At 34.8% G+C, this 19,607-nt stretch overlaps 1 protein-coding gene across 1 annotated transcript in view; it reads left to right on the top strand.

Annotated features, from left to right (window-relative positions):
* Window positions 1-11,255, top strand: part of galene — a 42,056-nt gene extending 30,801 nt beyond the window's left edge. Inside the window, exons 5-8 of the mRNA XM_065238674.1 lie at window positions 3,677-4,011; window positions 4,073-4,423; window positions 4,777-5,061; window positions 10,921-11,255. Of these exons, the coding sequence (XP_065094746.1) occupies window positions 3,677-4,011; window positions 4,073-4,423; window positions 4,777-5,061; window positions 10,921-11,117 (1,168 nt within the window). The 3' untranslated portion in view covers window positions 11,118-11,255. The remainder of the gene's footprint in view (window positions 1-3,676; window positions 4,012-4,072; window positions 4,424-4,776; window positions 5,062-10,920) is intronic.
* Window positions 11,256-19,607: the final 8,352 nt, after the last annotated feature.

The raw sequence follows: 19,607 nt of genomic DNA, 5'->3' as shown, positions 1-19,607 counted from the left end.
TGATCATGGAAGTAAAGCCGTTGGTCCCCGGTTCATAAGTTGATGGGTCGATAGGTAGGGTCCAGGGGTGGAGAGCTGCCTTCCTGGCGTCGGTAGCATTGGTGCTCAGTGGCAGGCGCGTAGGCAATATGTAATACCGTGACAGTGGGCCCAGCACAGCAAAATAAACGATTTGAGCCCGGGACAGCTGCCTACTGTCAAACTCTGCTACTGGTATAGGCCTTGTCACTGGCCTGCTCAGCACGGAAAACAAGATCGACGGAAAACAAATCAAGAGAAAAAAAACATCGACATTTTCGAATCATGATTATACAAGTTAAATCATATAATGACATTTAAACGAACATTTCATAAAACTAATAATCAAAATGTGTTAGTGAAAACAAACTCGTCTTTTTTAAATATTGATATTTAGTAGCCGCTAGACCTGCTAAAAATACATAATCTTCTATAGGGGTTTTGATCTATTTTCTATCCTACTAAGCACAACCCGCGCTTAACCTCTCTTTTTTGAAAGGGTTTGTACAAAAAATGGGATATTTCTGTCAAAGATGACTTCTAAATTTATTCTATACGTCCCAAGCAACAATTTTTGTTTTATTTAAGTTTTATAGCAGTTGATATAACCAAATTATAAAACCTTCACTGACGACCACATTGCTTTAACAATCTCCTGAGAACTGCAATACAGCCATGTCATGGCCAATTGGCCCAGTTTTAATGCAGTCATTAAAACTTGATATGCGAACTACTTTAGGAGCATAGGATTTATGTCAGTTTTATCACACTCTAGACGTGATTGTTAAAAATGAAAACATAAAACCTCCTCCAGGTCAGAAAGTTTTAACAGCCTTCTAATGACTACCATAAAACTATATTACAACCGCATAAATCGCTCCTGAAGAAGTTGATAAAACATGATACGCAAAACATTTTGACAACTTTGAAGGTTTTAAGTTGGGGTTTTTGGATGATAGTTAATATTGAGAAATATTTTATTGTGGTTTTATTCTTTCGATGTTTGATGTGAAATCATGATCCTTGTCAGTTGGTAATAATGGCTGATATTATTGTACATTGCAAATAAGACGACTTTTTTATAATTTTAAACCAATCTGTATATGCTTCACAGCATGCCGTGCAATATTTATGGTGATTATTATACCAAATAGGAGCATAACTTTAGTGCGCCATATGAATACTAAAATATAGGGATATTTTTAATTTGTCTGCATTAGCACCATGCATTAAAGAGTCATTCAAAGATTATCTATTTAGTACAAAACTGTTACTACTGTTGAGCAATAACCAGTCACATATTATTTAATTATACATAGATGTATGAAAGTGTTTTATTGCCTATCAATTAAAGCGTAATTATTCATACTGTGTGATATTTGTTCATACGGCGACATTTTTTTTCGTTATAACTTGCTACTCCTTAAAAATACCTCAATATAACATATTCTCCTAGATTGGAATTCTATAGCATAACATAAACCTAATGGTTGTATCTTAGCATTTCGTAGTCCAAATTGAGAGCGTTAAGTTATATTTAAGCTATATAACTAGCTTGCTGGTTTTATTCGGTACAGCGAATCAAAACAAAACAAAAACCATGACCACCTGTCAAAAAGTCAACATTCCAAGCGATCCTCCTATTTTCGCTTGTATTATTATTATTATTTAGCTTTATTTAGGAGGCTTTCAGCCTTAGGCTGGTTCGCCTCCAAATTTTCGCTTGTAATCAAGATGTAAGAAATGCTTATTGGATCCACTAAAAGCTTTTTCAATACAAGGTTTAAAGCCGTGATGTCAATACTGGCCATCTCCAAACGGATTTAGTGAAACTGTCGGCGTTGCTTTAAGAAGGGTTCGTGGATCTTTCGGAAGTGTATCGGAAAGCCGCTTGTTCAATATTTTTAACAGCTCCTTCACCGCACTGTGCCTTATGTAGGGATCGTATAACTGTAGTTCCTCCATATTGTTTCATATTGTCGATCGTCTCATCTTCATTGTGTTCAGAAGCACTGAAGGGGTTTTCATTTCACGTATCTGAATAGATTTGTTTTTTATAATGACAAAAAATTTCAGAGTATTTTTTGTTGTAGCAGTATATTTCTTATCTGTGAATCTTAGGCCTCTGATAAAGATGATAGTTGTAATGAAGCTTTAATGAAGGTCTAAGACTGCTTCAAGTTTTATATCGGTCATAAAAAGTGTACCATAAAACATAATTGTATGTTTTGTTTTGGTTTTATTCTTCAGTTATAAGTAGTGATGCAGAACCACCTTACAGCTACCGTTAAAACTATGAAGTCTGAGTTAGTAGTCATAAAACAGTTTTATAGACGACTTGACGGCCTGATTTTATGACAAGCACACAAAACCGTAATACAACCACAGGCTGGAAGGGATGCTATGATAAAACAATGATAAAATAAGAATAAATCTTCCAAGCATTTAGATTGTTACTTGGGGTACCCTTAGATTTGGTAAAGAGTCACAAATTGCTGAGATATTGTTTAAAATCTAATACTGCTTTTTGATTCTAAATTCGTCGTACGAGTTTCAATTCCGTCCGTAGATTTTCTTCGTCCTACGGACAAATGTAGAAAAAGGGATTCGCTAGGAGCGCTTCTTTTGTTTTGAGAACAATGAGCGTTCATGTTCATACAATGAATTCTAATAGGATTTATGTTGTAGCTAATGAACCAATGCATCGGAACAAACCTATTATGGACTTTTCAACGGTGAAATCATTGACATTATCGATGATTTCTGATCGATAGAACGATAGAACGCTAGAAAGTTTTTATACGTTTTGCTCTTTAAATTCTTAATTTCGGCTGTGTAAAAATAAAAACGCATTTTGAGGATGGTGCCACATCTTTTATTCATTTTCTGCAACACTTGATAATTTCATAAAATCACTAAATGTTCCGGTTGTCATGCTTGGCTAATTTGCTTATAATTTTGCACAGAATTGACAAAACATAGTTTTTTTTTTTTTTTGAAGCAGTTGATAGAATAGAATTTAAGCTTGTTATGGATTTGTAACAAAAAGTAGAGTTTAATTCTTGTGATAAACTGTATTTGATTTTGCGTTGCAAAAATGAAGTGAGATGTGCTCGCTGTACATATCGGGCATTAAGTGTAAAAATTCATTGGTGTTGATTAAAATGTCTATAGTAAACTACGATCCTAATCCATCAATTACTTTAAAGAAACATAAATTTCAACAACTGAGTGAAAAGTTATTAACAAATGAGCAGTTGGTGTGTACAGCTGTACATGCCAAGCATGCCGCTTGTCATGAATAAAGATAGCAATCAAAATAGTGATATTTAACGTTTTCCCGGCAAAGCAAGTACCTACCCGTTTTAACTCGCCTGATATTATACCACCACATTTCCTACTGTATACCGTGTTTTATTTTAAAATTATTTTAACTGTAAATATTCTAGTAATGCTATATTTACCTAATATTAGATTAAATTGATTAAATTGGATTGTCATTAACATACCATTATATATGTTCCGATTGAGCCATTTCTTGTCACATGATTGTGAGCTATTATATCATACTAAAATCATCAACAAACAGATAATTTTAAACTGATGAGCTGATCTATTTGAATTAGTTTTATTCGGTTCATCAATTAAATATTTCCAGATATAACGATGGTGCATACTATCCAGAGGCTGACCGGGGTATGCATCGACCGATGAATGTCCCACCTCCTCATTATAGCAGCCAAAATGTCGCGGGTGGTCGTGGTGGAGATCGATTCCGAGAGAGGGCAACAATGGACCGGGAACGTGCTTATCAAGATCAGGTCGATAGTTACGGTGATGAGGAATTTATGTCCACACCCCAACAAATGAAGAGACAGATGCGAGGCGAGTCTATGGGAAGAGATATGGGTCACAATAGAGGGTCGCAAAATTCCCGGAATTCCGATGGCAATTATGTCGCTGGTAATAGGAATAGTATGCAAAAATCTCCTGGTAGCTATTTAGCACGGGGTAACTGATAAATGCATCACGTTATTTTTAGTTTTCTCTTCAGCTGCTGTGAGAGCTCAATCGCTAGACCGGCGCATGTTTCGCCGTGATCCACAGATGGTAGATTTTGACGAAGAAGGTGAACCCGGTAAGACTCCAATCCTGTGCAACAAATATGCTTTGGACGATATGGAAGAGCGAAGCAGTCCTGGAGGGCCACGAGGAATCGGAGGAGGAAGTGACGGTCGAATGCCGATGAATCCTCGCAGTCAATCAATGCCACGTCAGTCACGTTATGGCGACCGTCTGATGCCGGATCGAATGCCCTATTATAATGAGGAAAATGAAATGGCAATGCAAGCAGCACGGAAGCAGCCACTACCGCCACCGGGTAAACGTCGTGATTTGCGTCCTGGTTAGTAGTGTGCTAAGTTAACAGTCGTAAATTTTTCCCCCTTGCCTTGACTAAGATAGTTTCGCGTGCCATGTGCAAGCGTCATCGGGCGGCATCGCGACGGCAATATTTCTGCGAGTAATTTAGCGTACCAAATTGATTCCAAGCCAAGAAAATTAAGTTTTTTAGCAATAATTTAGCGCTGATTATGCGTTTTTAATTAAAAAACTCTTTCGGAATATTTTCTCGCTCTCTAGTGAATAATTTAACCAACTGAAAATTATTTTCCTTCCTCTTTCTTCCCCTTTCCAATATGCTATTTCACATGCACATTTGCTATTGCTCGGTGCATCCTACGAAAACGTGACCAAAAGTGCCATCACCATCGCCACGCATAATGTCACCAATGGGATTTGCGGTTCACCGACAAGCGCGTCATCTCCAGAACGTAATTGACGACAACTCGTTGTGTGACGAAGACTGGGACATCCGCAGCGGGGAACTGCCACCTTCGTCCATCGTCCGCCCGGTGCCTATCTGGTTGTGCGTCTTTCTGGTTGTCAGCTACATCATTGCAGGTGCTTTCATGTTCTCCAAGTGGGAAGAGTGGTCTTTCCTGGATTCAGCTTATTTCTGTTTCATCACGCTAACCACCATCGGTAAGTAGCTTCACAGTAGTATGAATGATGCACTTGCAATCTCACTATGGTCAGAAATGTGGTCTATTCGCATCGACTCAACAAAAGTGGTAAACTGATATTGATCAGATTAGCTCGTGCGATGACAGGCGTATCAAGCGGTGAAACGATGAAATGATGAAATGAAATGATTACCCATTAGTTGGTTACAAGCATGGTTACAGGAATCACATTCTCCGTGAGTCGGATTATTCATAAGGTACCAGGTCATCGAAAAAACCCCCTGTTGCCCACTGCTTTATCGACCCATGTTGCGGTCCCCAACAACTGCACCAATTTTGATTGATTTTGGACTTGCGGGAGAACTTTAAAGTTAGTATGCGAAAATATATGGGAATCGGAATGAAACTATTCAATTGCTTGTAACAAATTAAAAAAAAATCTCGATTTTTGCATGACAACATGAGACTTAGATTAGGAAATCTATGCAGAACAACTTTTCAACTTCGGTGCCTTTTATCAAATTTATTATACTAACAATATGATCCAGTCATACCTTTTCTATACTTTGCTATTGAAAAATATTGCTTCACGCATAATATAGCATTGAAAAAGGTCAGCAACAATCATCCACAAATCGAGAAGTGCACAAAAATAAAATTAAAATTATTTTCCTTAAGGGAATACATATTAATAAGTCGGTAAACAATCATGGGTTGGTATAAGCACACATAGATTTTTTTAAACTTGTTTTAAGGGTATCAAAATTTACATTTTCAACTGTAAACAAAATAAATCTGGTATCAAATTGCTTATTTGAAGTTAGTGGTTTGAAAAAATGGGTCCCTCGATATCTCATAACTGCTTTGACGAAATCGGCTTATGTTTGGGGTGAAGACCAGGGTTTCCAAAACTATAGATAAATCTGTATTTTTACAGATTTTTCAGAGTTCTTTAAACCAAGATGTTTTCACAGATAACAGATTTCTAGGATTTTAACAGATTTTTTTAAAATATGATCAAACATTATTAAACTTGAGATGTTTAATAACAACACATTATTTTCACTTCAATGTAATTTTATCATCCCAAACTTTTACAAATATCTATATGCATGCTTTTTTGCGGAATGAAAAAGGGGAATGAGAACTGTCAGAGGTATTTTTTGCCAATTTATGATACATATATTTTTATCTATTTTTTATCTCTGTCAGAAAAATTGCTCAATCACTTTTCAAATGACATTTTTTTTTAATGATTCAATTAATAAATTATCAACACAGATATCATCACAGATTTTCTGGACAAAAAATAAGATGAAAAGATTTTTTTTTTTTTTTTAACAAAAACACAGATTTCCTTTTGGCAACCCTAGTGAAGACTCCTTAAACAAGTCCCGTTTGCCTGACGAAGGCCGATTTTTAAAAGAGGATTTAAAAGGAGATAAAAATATTTTTATGTTTTTTCATATAAAAAAATAGTCAGTTTTGTATTTTTATATTAAAAAACAATGCAATTTCAAAATCCGGCTTCGCCATGCACACGCGATACATCTTGTGAATCTTCACCCCCAATTTCAACCAATTTCGTCCATACAGTAGTGAGATATTGTGGGGCCCTTAATTCTGTGTTTTGAGCTAAACGATTTGCAAGCTTTTCAGTGCGCTTCGCGCGTGGATGAAAATTCGGTCAACGAACATCAGTTACGAATACGTGTTAACTAATACTTATACTAATCCTAACACGTGTTTACTAATACGAATATAATTCGACTATTTTTTAAAAATCAATTTTTGATCGATTTTACATATATGTAAACCCTTAATTACATTTGGAATATTACATGACATGTCTGACATATAACTGCTGTCATCAAATAAAATAATATGCAGAAATACGTACATTTAAAATATTAAACAAAGTTTTATTGGGTGAAGTCGTGAAGATAAACAAATACATTGCTGGCCTTTTTGGGTACAAAGGCGAGATAGAGTAGATCATATTGTTAATATAATATATTTGCTTTTACCTTAGGCTAAGTTTTTCACACATACACATAATCTAGTATATACGCCTGTAGGTATGCACGGAGCACTAGGCCTAAAGATGAAAAATAATATTTTTTTTGCCCGGAAGCTGTATTGATTTGTGGTCTTCTCCAAACTTGCTTTTCATACGCACTTAGAAAAAATCATGTGAATTTAGATGCTCTGAGAGTAACATATACGAGCGTCAATTTTGACATTAATTTGAGTCATAAAAGACGCAAAATATAGCTCAATCAAACGTACTTTTCGTCCAGCAACGAACTTTTCAATCTCGGAGCACTTAATATTACATGACATTTTTGTTTACTTCTCATCTTTTATGTCAAAGACGGATTCCATCACGTGTACAATTATGTATTTCTGAGTGTGGAGTTATTCCAATCAAAGTCTCCATTAGGGTGAAAATTGAGCTATTTTTGAATTATTGGAAAGCAACTGAATAGTATCGTTCCGTATCCTAAACACTGTCCATAGGAGAAGGTGGGGTAAGACAAACCACTGCCAGTTGTATATGGTCATCTTGCATATTTTCAATATAGAATAGACTGAAAATATGTTTTTATCATTCTGAATCACCTTGTAGCTCGCAAACTTACAAACCTTAATTTTTGACTCGAAGTTGACATTTGTAGACCATGTGAATACCACAATTCACAAAGCAAATAATATATTGGGATTCATAAAAAGCTTTAGTTATCATTTTAAAGGCCCATATACCATCAAAACAATTTATTTAGCATACGTGAGATAAATTCTCGTATATATCAGTGTCGGTTGGGCTCCATACCATGAAACTTATATAAATCCTATAGAATCAGTTCAAAAACACTCTATGTTATTTGCTCTTAGGAAACTAGGCTAGACTTCTTTTCCCCTTCCCTCTTATGAATCCCGTTGCATGTTGATAAACATTGGAACACTTAAGAAACGAAGAGAAATTTCCATGATTTCCTTTATTAATGATCTTATCTCACAACGCGTAAACTCAGAAAAAATATTAGCAAGCTGTTTACGTACCATCACGCATGTTAAGAGCTCGAAATGTATTTCAACTGTGACCTCACAGAGCGAATTATGGTAAAAATGGACCAATCAATAGAATGATGAGAGTGTATAAAAATTATTGTGAGCGTATACGGAAGGAGAACACTAACTGCTAGGCTTTCATCTCGTTCAGTTAAAAACAATTTTTATTTCTTAGATATTTGTATAGACACTTAGAAATAACTAATTTTACACGTGACGAAATCCATCTTTAACATAAAAGATGAGACGTAAACAAACATGTCATGTAATATTAAGTGCTCCGAGATTGAAAAGTTCGCTACTCGACAAAAAGTACGTTTGATTAAGCTATATTTCGCTTCGGTTATGACTCAAATTTATGTCAAAATTGACGCTCGTATATGTCACTCTCAGAGCACCTAAATTTACATGATTTTTTTCTAAGTGTGTATGTAGTCTACATTGATTGACAATTTCAAATAAAACGTATGTTTTAAAATAGCATGTGAGGCAACAGCACTAATGTAAAACGGTCTACCTTGATTGACGACAAATAAACAAGTAAACAAAAACGTCAATTCAATGAATCAAAACCAACTTCTTGTTCGGTGGGGCCTTTCACGATGTAATTTTCAAAGTTGTACTTCTTCTGTGGCTGTTGATAAAGGTTTGTAACAAACAATAACCATGTGAAAATATGCTATACAGTGAAAATGTATTCCGGGGATAACCCGATCAAAAGGGCATAACAAAATTATAACACAATTATATCAATGGTTGATATTTATATCAACGTGTGTTATATTTTGATATATTAGTAAAAAGTGGTTTTTGCGAAGTTTCTCATCATATCAGAATTATAACAATGTTAGTTATAATTACTATCAATACATAAAATATGTATTAATGATTCCAAAATATAATCAGTTTCACTATTCACTATTTTCACTATTTTCTGTTTCTAAGTGACGATCATTAGAGGCATTTGTGAATAAATAGAAAGAAATGATAAGATTTTCAGATGATTGTCAAAGATTGTTTAAATCATTAACGGCTTATATCGCGAATTTCTTCAGTAATAACCGGTGTCTTGTATTCAGCTATCTCTTTGGAGTATTTCAAAAAAGATTATCTGATCTGCTGCTTCATATCTTAAAATAAAATAGGTTGTTGGTGTGCTGTCATTATTGAATAAGAAGACGCCAGTGCCATAAATATTATGTCTTTGATGTTGTCATGAAATTTTGCCGATTGATCGTAGCTCGAAGGTGAAATATGTGCGAGGTAACCTTAATTTTTCATTCATTCATTCAGAATTATTCAGAATTGGCTGATGAAGCACCACACATTATGAAGCGAATTCTGGCATATTATGGAAAAACAAACCAGGAAAATGACTCTTAACTAATTATAATGACCTACAGTTGATGAATTCCAATTAATTATTAGACTTGAGTTCAAAAAATGTGAAAAATGAATGGCATTACCATTGCCAGGAATATGGCAAATTTTATATCTATTTTATAACAACGGTTGTTATGTATGCATATTTTTGAATGCGATGGATTATACCTAATTTTGTAATAATTTTGATATAATCATATCAAAGTCTGTTTTAATTTTGTTACCACTACACGAATTTCTGTTATGATTTTTGTTATTTTAACAACTAACCAGCCAATGTTTATAGCACGTCCTGTTACATTTTTTTGTTAAATAAATAAGTCCAGTTGTTATAACTTTGTTATGCCTTGCTGATCGGGAAGACGGACCACATTTGTCGAGGTACAATTGCCACCTTTCTTATTACGTAGTGCTTTTTATTGAAACTTAAATGATGCTTTTACAGACCAAGTTTTAAGAAATATTCATTTCTCTATTCTATTACCAAGAATAAACACCTGGATATATCCACCTATGGTGAGATGTAACCATTACTACTAATTTAAATTCCGACGAATAAAACGGATTATTTTATGCTTCGGGGGGTATCAAAAACATGTCCGTGTGTGACCAATGTGGTCCTCCATGCATAATATAGCGCACCTTGAGTTTAAATTTTAGGAACTGGTGTATGTTTTTAATAGTTAACAAATAATTATTATTTGGATTATTTACCATTTCTCAGAATTATAACGTTTCTGCAAGCATTCCAAGCCGCCATCCACAACTGTATATCAGGATCCCTCAAAAATTTCAATTGGATTCAGATCGGACTTGTTCAATAGCTGATTATCTCGCTCTGAAAACTATGTCTTTGATTTCTAGGTGTCATGGATAGCAGCATTATCCTGTTGAAAAATGAACTCATTGCCCAAATCGTCATTTGGATATAATCTGAGAAATATTTGTTCAACGCAAAGAAATATTGATACAGTTTGACACTTTCTTGTTGAATGCTGAATAATGTGAACTTAGTGAATCCAGCCTTGAAATAAGCTTCATTTTACCGGTGCACTTGCAGTGTAGCTGCAAAACTTCGCGTAACATCGCATTCCAAAGAAACGAAACAACGAACAACTAGGTACTTCGTTACAAGAGAGTCATACACAGCTCATGCACTGATTTGCATTGTTTACCAACTTGAAACCGAGGGGTGACTACAATGTGTTTTCTCCAGACCTAGCTTAAAAGCATTTTATTTAACGTCACCTTTAGAAAACAAACTGATCTCTTTCATCGTACAAACAGAGAAATAAACTCTCCCTCCTACGAACGATGACTTTATGCGAAGTATTCAAACTAGCTCATTTCATCTCATATTCTGAACAACTTACCGCCCTCCTTTTTACTCACTGATGTGTCTCTTTTCCTTTCTGCCCCATAGGATTCGGTGATTTCGTCCCAGCACAGGGAGTGAAAAACGATTCAGAAGTTTCCATCGCCCTGTGTTCACTGTATTTGCTCTTCGGTATCGCCCTACTGGCGATGAGCTTCAATCTGGTGCAAGAGGAAGTTATCTCCAACGTGAAGAGCGTTGCCCGAAGGCTAGGCATTCTAAAGGAAGAAGAGGTGGACGATTGAAAAAAAAGCTTCTTCGGGGTGATTTCTTTTTCAGTCGAAGCGAAAGCCAAACCAGTGCCCGCCCCACTACAAAAGCTATTGATGAAGGAGAAAACAACATAGGAAACTGTATTTTTTTTTATCTTACTCGGAAGCATTTGTTTGTTCGATTTTCGTTTCGTTCTCGCTTTTTTCTATTCCGTTTATAAAGATCACTTTTTTATTACGATATATATTTATGTATCGATAAAAATTGTAGAATGAATATCGATTTAGGAATAAAATTTCATGAAATTAAACATGTGTGTAAGATTTATTGAATTTTGGTAGATTTGAATTTCTGTTTGACATGGTAAGTATTAATATTTTAAATATTGGGGTTACCTTTTTTAAACTGAAAACCCTAATGTCTTAAACATGAATTTTAAAGGTAGGTAAACTTAGATGACCGCACTTTTTATAGTTGCTATTCACATAATGGGGGGAAGGTCCTAGTCGGTAAAGGCACGGTATTACGAAGCCGGTAAATCTCCGGGTTAGAAATTTTCACGACTGTCTGCTACATAATACACAATTTCTTGCATTGGTTGGCATAGAAAGCTTTCAATTAATAACTCCGGACGTGCATCTAGAACGCAAAACTGAGAATCGGCAATACTCTCGCAAAAGAAGCGTAAAAAGCCTAGAAGAAGAAGAAGAGGCACCAGCTGATAGTTAAGGTGATACGGCACGTCATGCAGCAATGGCTGTCCCCACAATCATTAAATAGACGTGTTTTGGTATGCGTACGAAAGACATCTTCCTACAAAACAGTAAATTACTAATTACATACCTTAAAAAATTGGCCAAAATTGTATGAATAAGATCTGGATACATAGTTGTACACTTTCTCACCAAAATATTGCCAATTTATTCACACATTCATAATATTTGCATTAAAAAGTACGATCAGTTGATTTTGTTCTACTCTGGGCATGTAATTAAAATAACTGTTTTCACTGGCTTTCGCTTCCCAGAACCACACTAAAAATAATTACGACACCTGCTTCTACAAGCACTTTCAAGTTAATCCACTTTTAAAGATGATATTTACTTAAACAATATCATTTGCATCGCTAAAAACGCGAGCCGCGAATAATTTCGTAAGCTGAAACTGTTTTGTTTACTTTTTTTCTACATACCACTTTTCGAAGGTGTGTGTACGAATCCATCTATCATCGTATCCAGTGTTGTTAATTTAATTGAAACAAAGTGTTTAAAAACAATGTTTTTATTGCTTCTGAAGGTTCTTCAACTGTGTTCAATTTAGAAACCATCACTAATACAATTAAAAACAATTTCTTATTTTGATTTTCCTGAAAAGAAATGGAAGTAAATAAAACTACAAATCTTCTATAGAAAACATATTTGTCATTTTGGTTGCACTGGTCGAAGCCATCAGCTGATATTAAAAAGGCGGGAAAAGAGTGATGTAAAAACATAAACATACACGATAACAAAAAACGTATCTAGCGGCCAGTTCACATAGACGAGTGCACGGATGGATTTGAGTTCACTCACTCGACAAAAAGTGACACAACAGCGGGGCCCTGTTTACTAAAAATGAACACCTATGTGTTCATTTTTAGTAAACAGGGCCCCGCTGTTGTGTCACTTTTTGTCGAGTGAGTGAACTCAAATCCATCCGTGCACTCGTCTATTTACCTACTTTCGACTTTGAGTATAATCACGATCATATTCGCCTACTTTTGGGTGTAACTAACTTAATTTTGGGTAGAAAGCGAATTTTCAATTCCATAAGATTTAAACACAAGTGAATGAAAACTACTTTGACTCACTTTACCTTATTTTGGCTTCCTGCAATAAAGAGTCGATATGTGTGAAAATAACTTACTTTTGGGTACTTTTTTCTTACCATGTACCTGGAGGTTTGAGTGCTGGAATCATTTTTGGACCAAAGTGAACAAAGTGTGGCTTTGAATTAATCAACTACTATGATTACTTGACTTGGTTGGCCTTGGTGGCTAGGCGTATGATATCAAAATAATCTCGAAAACACTTAAGTTGCATTATTTTAAACAGATAAATTCTGCATGCGATTTCAAAAAACCTATGATCAAGTTGTCAGAAATTCTGCAACCTAACTAAGGGCAGCCCACGACCCACCGGTAAGTCGCGATCCATAGATTGAGAAACGGTGTTCTAGATGCACTTCCACAGTTATTAATTGAGAGCTTTCGATGCCTGTACCATCTTTGCATTAGCGTAATTGTGAGGCAAGTACAATCATGAAAAATCCCTAGACAAGACCGGGAATCGAACCCAGCCACCTCCAGCTTGGTCTTGCTTTGTAGCTGTGCCTTTACCGACTGAGCTAAGGGATGCTTAATGGAGAGCATTTCTGGGAAAAAAATATGCAAGGTAAATTTTATTTGAAACTTTATGTAAAAATTCAAATAAAGTATTCAAAACTCAAATATCTCATAAAAAAAAATAAAAAGTATCATGAAAAATGCAAACTTGTGGAATATTTAAAACCATGGACACTTGAAAACTTACAAAAAAAAAACCCTAGAACATATATATTTTGTTGTTAGCAAGCTTTTCTTAATAATGTTTTGACACAAAACGATTTGAAATTTCTCAAAGGTTTTTTTCCTGTGTAAAAAATATTTAGAAAAGCGTAATTGCAAAAAGTAAAAAAAAATTACCTAACGTTTTTGTTCTACGATTTTTGTCAAGTGTCCATGGTTTTAAATAATCGAAAGTTTTCATTTTTAATCAACTTTAATTAAAAAAAATTAAAGAAATTCTTTTTGAGATCTTTAAACCAACTACATTAAAAAAGAGATATTTTTTTTTTATTTTTTTTTTTTTATTATAGTCACTTTGACACTCTTGGTTCATTCGTGACTTGTCCGGGGGTGAGATTTAAACTCGTGACTTTGGCGTGAGAGGTATGGATGTTCACCACTAGGCCGGGGTCGCCCCAATAAGAGAAAGAGATATTTAGTTTTTATGAGTTTTTTTTTTTTAATTTTCTCTGAAAAATTAAAACAAAATAACATCCAAATTTTACCAACAAAAACAATTAATAATTTTTCCCTACAGCTTTTCTTTAGACGTGTCGGCGTTGTGAGTGCAAGTGCGTGAAAATGCATGAGATTATCAAGTGTGAGATTTGTTTGTTAGATTAACATGCAAGTTTATTCTCACATATTTACTATATATTAATAAGTCACGAATGACCCAAGAGCGTTAAAGTGACTATAATAATAAAAAAAAAAAAAAAAAAAAAAAAAAAAAAAAACTATATATTAAACGCTCTTTTAATACTTCTGGAGTAATACTTTCCAGTAGTCTGATAGGTGGACTGAATGCACACGAAAATACACATTATTGAAACATGATTTTTTTACCAACAATTTCCTTAGAGATTTATTAAATGTTTGTACATCACTAAAAAAGGAAGAGTTGAGCTTGAATTCGTTGATTAAAACCCGTATCAATTAAAGCGATTGTTTTTTAATCGCTTGCAAAAACACAGCTCATTCGGTGATTTGACGCGACTGCTCATGGGCTAAGATCTAAAAGTTCTACAGGTTGAATGATGTCTTGAACAATATCGAGGAAATTGATATTACTATGTGAGCCTTTAAGGAACAAGCGCATTATGGGATGGTGGGTTGGTAAGAGAATGTATGCTCTCAAAATGAATTTAAGTAAGTAGATAATAATAGGATTTGGTGTATATCCAATAGGAATACCTTTATGGTGTGTAATGAGAAGTATATGAACGACCAAGAATGATTGTAGAAAATGTTCGCCATATAGCCATCAAACCACAGTCGGAAATGTAAACCCTCTGTTATTTACCCTTGCTACTGGACATGGACATGTGATACCTTTCCATCTAATTTGTTTATTTCAAGGACATTGTCTACGTGCTGGTCCAACTGCGTTCGTTGTTGTTAGAAGCCACGGTTCCAAAGCCTTATTTAGGAAGATAAACATGTTTGCACTTTTTAGGTAAATTGTGTCTTTAGAAAAGTTAAGTAAGTAAGTGAAATTAGGGTGGTCCCTATGGTTATTGAATTCAAAATATCATCATTTTAGTTATTTAAGATAGACCAGCGCAATGTTGCACAATGTTATATAACAATTTATTTGACGCAACTTTGCTGAAAAAATAAATGTTGTATCTCTAACGGTTCTCGTTTAATACTGGTTTTAAAAAAGTAACTTACAGTGATCCCTAATAACAATACTTTTTATATTAACTTTTTATACATTGATTTCTCGCAAATGCCTTGTTCTAAATATCTTTGCATCGCATGTTTTTGCTAAAGTAACTACCCAGTAAGTAATAAGAGTTTATTCAGGCAAAAACAAGCTTCTTCAGCTAAAAAATAGCTTATTCAGCTGTTGATCAACTCAAATTGTTTGTTGAGTAGCTTCCTATATTTTTCTGTTGAAAAGTTATACATGATTTTTGTGGAAAAAATCCTATTTTAAAAGAAAATATGTTTAAAAAGAGCTAGTGGATTTAAATGTAATAAAATGCATTCGAAAGTTTAATTTTTTGTTTCATATTTTGAGGCCACGCTATTAGAGTATTTATTTTGTATAACTATTGGAATAAGCAAAAGTCATTAATAACTTTTCAACTATAAGAGTTAACGTTTTCCTTCAACTGATTAAAACAGTCGCCCCAGATTCTGCCTTGAGATCTCAACTTAATCGCCCTTTTCACGTCCCTATTGATGGAGTCCAGTTCATGCGTGGTTCCCAATATCGTGTTTAGAGTAGGATGCGGAAAAAATTCAGTTGACCCATATCATCATCACTCCGCATCCAGATAGAAATTCTTCCATCGCCTTTTTAATCCAGGAGGGACCCTGGTGGGGCTGAATAGCTGCATGTCCCTTGACCGGAGCTCAGTAGATGAGAACAGTCCATAATGCACTCCTGGAGTAAATGGCTCCGCGCAGTTTTTCGGGAGGGGGCAACTAATTTAATTAATTTTTTTCTTTGATGTTATGAGATGTGTACATGCTTAGTAGATAGAAAGAAAATTGATTCAAAAAGGTGAAGACGCGATCCAAGTTGATGGATTTAGATGCAACAGATGAAAAAAGATTTCTCGAAGATTGATTCGCTAACGTGAGATTTATAGACCAGCTAAAATTGAGACATAGATGTGTCGCACCCCCAGGTTTTTCGTTGCTTTCCCATTACTATAGTTCTGGGACTTTATGTGTCAGAATGCTAGTTCAATGTTGCTAGCAATGCTAGCAATGCTGCTCATTAAAATCACGAATTGACAATCGGGAAGCTATGAAAAACAGCGCGGGTCAATTTTCCCCAATGGGTACATTTTAGACCATTCTACTCTAATCCTTCTACGATTTCAGTTCACTTCACACTTTCTAGTAATGAAAAAATAAAAACTGATTTTCATCTCGTTTTAATACACACTGCACAGTGGGATGAAGCTGGTAGTCATAGTTTTTATAGAATATAATACAGTATTTATCTTATTTATTTATTTATTTATTTATTTATATCTAGATTCTCTGATGGATTTTAGCCTCAAATGCAAAATTTACAATAACCCATCGAGAATTTAATTTTATGGGTTCTACTATTCGTTGAAAAATTGTATATCTTGCATCAAGGCATGACACTTTTCCTATTTTCCTAAATTCTAAAAGCCATCATAAGTTTTGCTTCCTGAATGTATTATATTATTTAATCACTATTTAACACTGAAATTATTGTTTCGACATCTATAACTGAAATGCACCCAATTGCGAATTTCCATTTTTTTTTTATTATTAAAGTCACTCTTGGGGCATTCATAACTTGTCCGGGGGTGAGATTTGAACTCGTTGCTTTGGCGTGAGAGGTATGGATGTTCACCACTACGCCGGGGTCGCCCCATCCAAAACGGCTTTTCAAGACCCAACAAACAATTTAAGCTGATTGAAAACTGAAAAAGCAATTTTTTAGCTGAAGAAGCATATTTTTACCTGAATAGGCTGTTATTTCTGCTTCCAATGTTTGCTGGGGACTTTTCCAAATATCAAATCCACATTTTGCTCATGTTTGTGATACTATATAAAAATTTATTATCTTCATGTAGATTGTTTATTTTTTTCGGTTATATTTAAGAGCTACCCTAAGCAATGAACCTTGCCTTGACGTACAGCCCTGAAAATGTTTAAAATAAGCCTAGACTACATGCCATTGTTGTTTCCAATTTCTAGTGAAATTTGCAAAACAAAAAGTCTTTAATGAATTATTTGGGACCACCCTACAATATTTTATTACTGATACATTATTTTGAGCACAACATATGGACCATAAAATGCATGAAAGGTATGAAAGTTACGATTTTAAATATTTGTTATAATGACCGGTTTTTGACAGAGTGCACTTCCACTTCTTCTGGTCAGTTCGCACTATCACCTTGAATATGTATTGGTGACGTTTTTTGGTGTGCTATTTTCACTAAATGTTTATTACTTTTCACCAATTTCACGACAAATTTACTATGTCGGAGAGAACACCACCGGGAAAAACCATGTGAAAAAAATACAGTAAAATAATTGACCTTTTTCATTATTGAGCATCACTGTAGAAACGCCTTTGGAAAGCAATGTATGATGCAAGCATGTTGGGTTTAAGGATGATAGGAACTAACTAGACGTCAATTTGAAATGGAAGTAGTCTACGTATAACGTACGTAGTCTGCATATAAAAAAATTCAAATATTTTCTTTCTGCCTCACCTCTGAATACTTCTTACTGTAAACGATATAAAGAATATTACTACATTGTGGAAAAATGCAGAAGTAATCTATTTTTAAATTTATGTTCTTCACTCATGTGTCTCAATTTAACGATTACACAATTTGTAATTACCGTTTTAACATGGTGCATGCTCAAGAAATGTGTTACACATGTACCTAGTTATGGTAAAGCTGTGATTTTCAGCGATGGTACCGTAAATTAAGTCGGTATAATCCCATACGATATTTGCTGCTTCTCACTGGCATCAAGTGCAGAGATATAATCTAAAAATAAACCTAGAAATGGATCCTTTTTCTCATCCCTATAGATCTAGTCTGCAAATTTGTTCATCCAATCGCTCACAATTGAGCTAGGAAAAGCTTTTCGCCATCAGACGAGTCAGGAGGTCTACTTATCTCCACACGCTGACGGATTTACTAGCTGCAATCATGCAATTGTTTGTCCGCAATTCGCTTTTCCCAGTGGATTAAATTGCAAAATTAAAATTAATTACACATGCAGACGGGAATAATTTATGTGTCATTGCACATCAAATTGTCTTTGTTGTTTGGTTCGGAGCTGCTGTTCGTGAGTCATGATTTGAGTTGAAAATGTCACAGTAAAAATTTATGACGGCATTAGCATCGTGGCAATAATAAATGTCATAGCACAGATTGAACTAGTAATGTCTGTCTCGGGAAACGGGTCCGGAGTTGAGCGGCACTTTAGTGTCTGACAAATGCTGCAATTGAACTTTGACGTCGCGTTTACTTTAGAGTCATTACGAATACCACTTGCTCCAAATAAATAAACATCACAAAGTGGGAGAACGTTCTCCATCGACAATCGACTAAATAAACATACAACCCAAGAAGTTACATCAATGACAGTTTCCTTCCGAGACAAACATGATATATTTCACTACTGCAGTGCAAAGTACGTCCAAAATGGACAGAATATATTTGTTGTTACCAAATGGTACATGCTACATTCTAAAGGAATGTCCGAAGAAAAGAAAAAAAAACACCGTGTCTTAAAATTAGAAAAACCACAATCCCTCTATCACAGCACAGTGGGCCATGAATTACATCTAACTGGACGTAACAAAATAATTAAAAAAAAACTAACGTGAATTTCTGCGATGCTTAGCGCACACGTAATTAACGCTAGATTCAACGCGATGGGTATAATTTAGATTTTTTTCTGTGTGCATAAAGAAGAATTTCCGATACTTGGCGTCTTCAACAAAGTCTCTTATTGTAATTAGGTTCGTCTATTGACATACACAGATACACACTTAGAAATAACTAATTTTACACGTGACGGAATCCGCCTTTGACATAAAAGATGAGACGTAAACAAACATGTCATGTAAAATTAAGTGCTCCGAGACTGAAAAGTTCGCTGCTCGACGAAAAGTACGTTTGATTGAGCTGAATTTCCCGTCTATTATGACTCAATTCTATGTCGAAATTGACACTCGTATATGTCAGTCTAAGAGCACCTAGATTTACATGATTTATTTTAAGTGTGTAGTTCGAAACTCATTCTCATAGATGGCTTCAAAATCGAACTTTTCACTCTGACATTTTAGAAACATAACGTCTTTAGCAAAGATCTTAACAAAATAAACCACTCTTTTGAAGACGTTAAAATTCCGCACCCTACAGATTTCTAGTTATTGGGAAAACATTAGAAAAACAGTAAAAAAAAGTTT

Source organism: Ochlerotatus camptorhynchus, unplaced genomic scaffold (assembly GCF_037179485.1).
Source record: "Ochlerotatus camptorhynchus isolate MF236.1 unplaced genomic scaffold, CSIRO-AGI_Acam_v1.1 ptg000872l, whole genome shotgun sequence".
Classification (NCBI taxonomy): domain Eukaryota; kingdom Metazoa; phylum Arthropoda; class Insecta; order Diptera; family Culicidae; genus Ochlerotatus; species Ochlerotatus camptorhynchus.
Note: the sequence above shows the minus strand (reverse complement) of the source record. Positions and strands in the feature narration are given on the sequence as shown.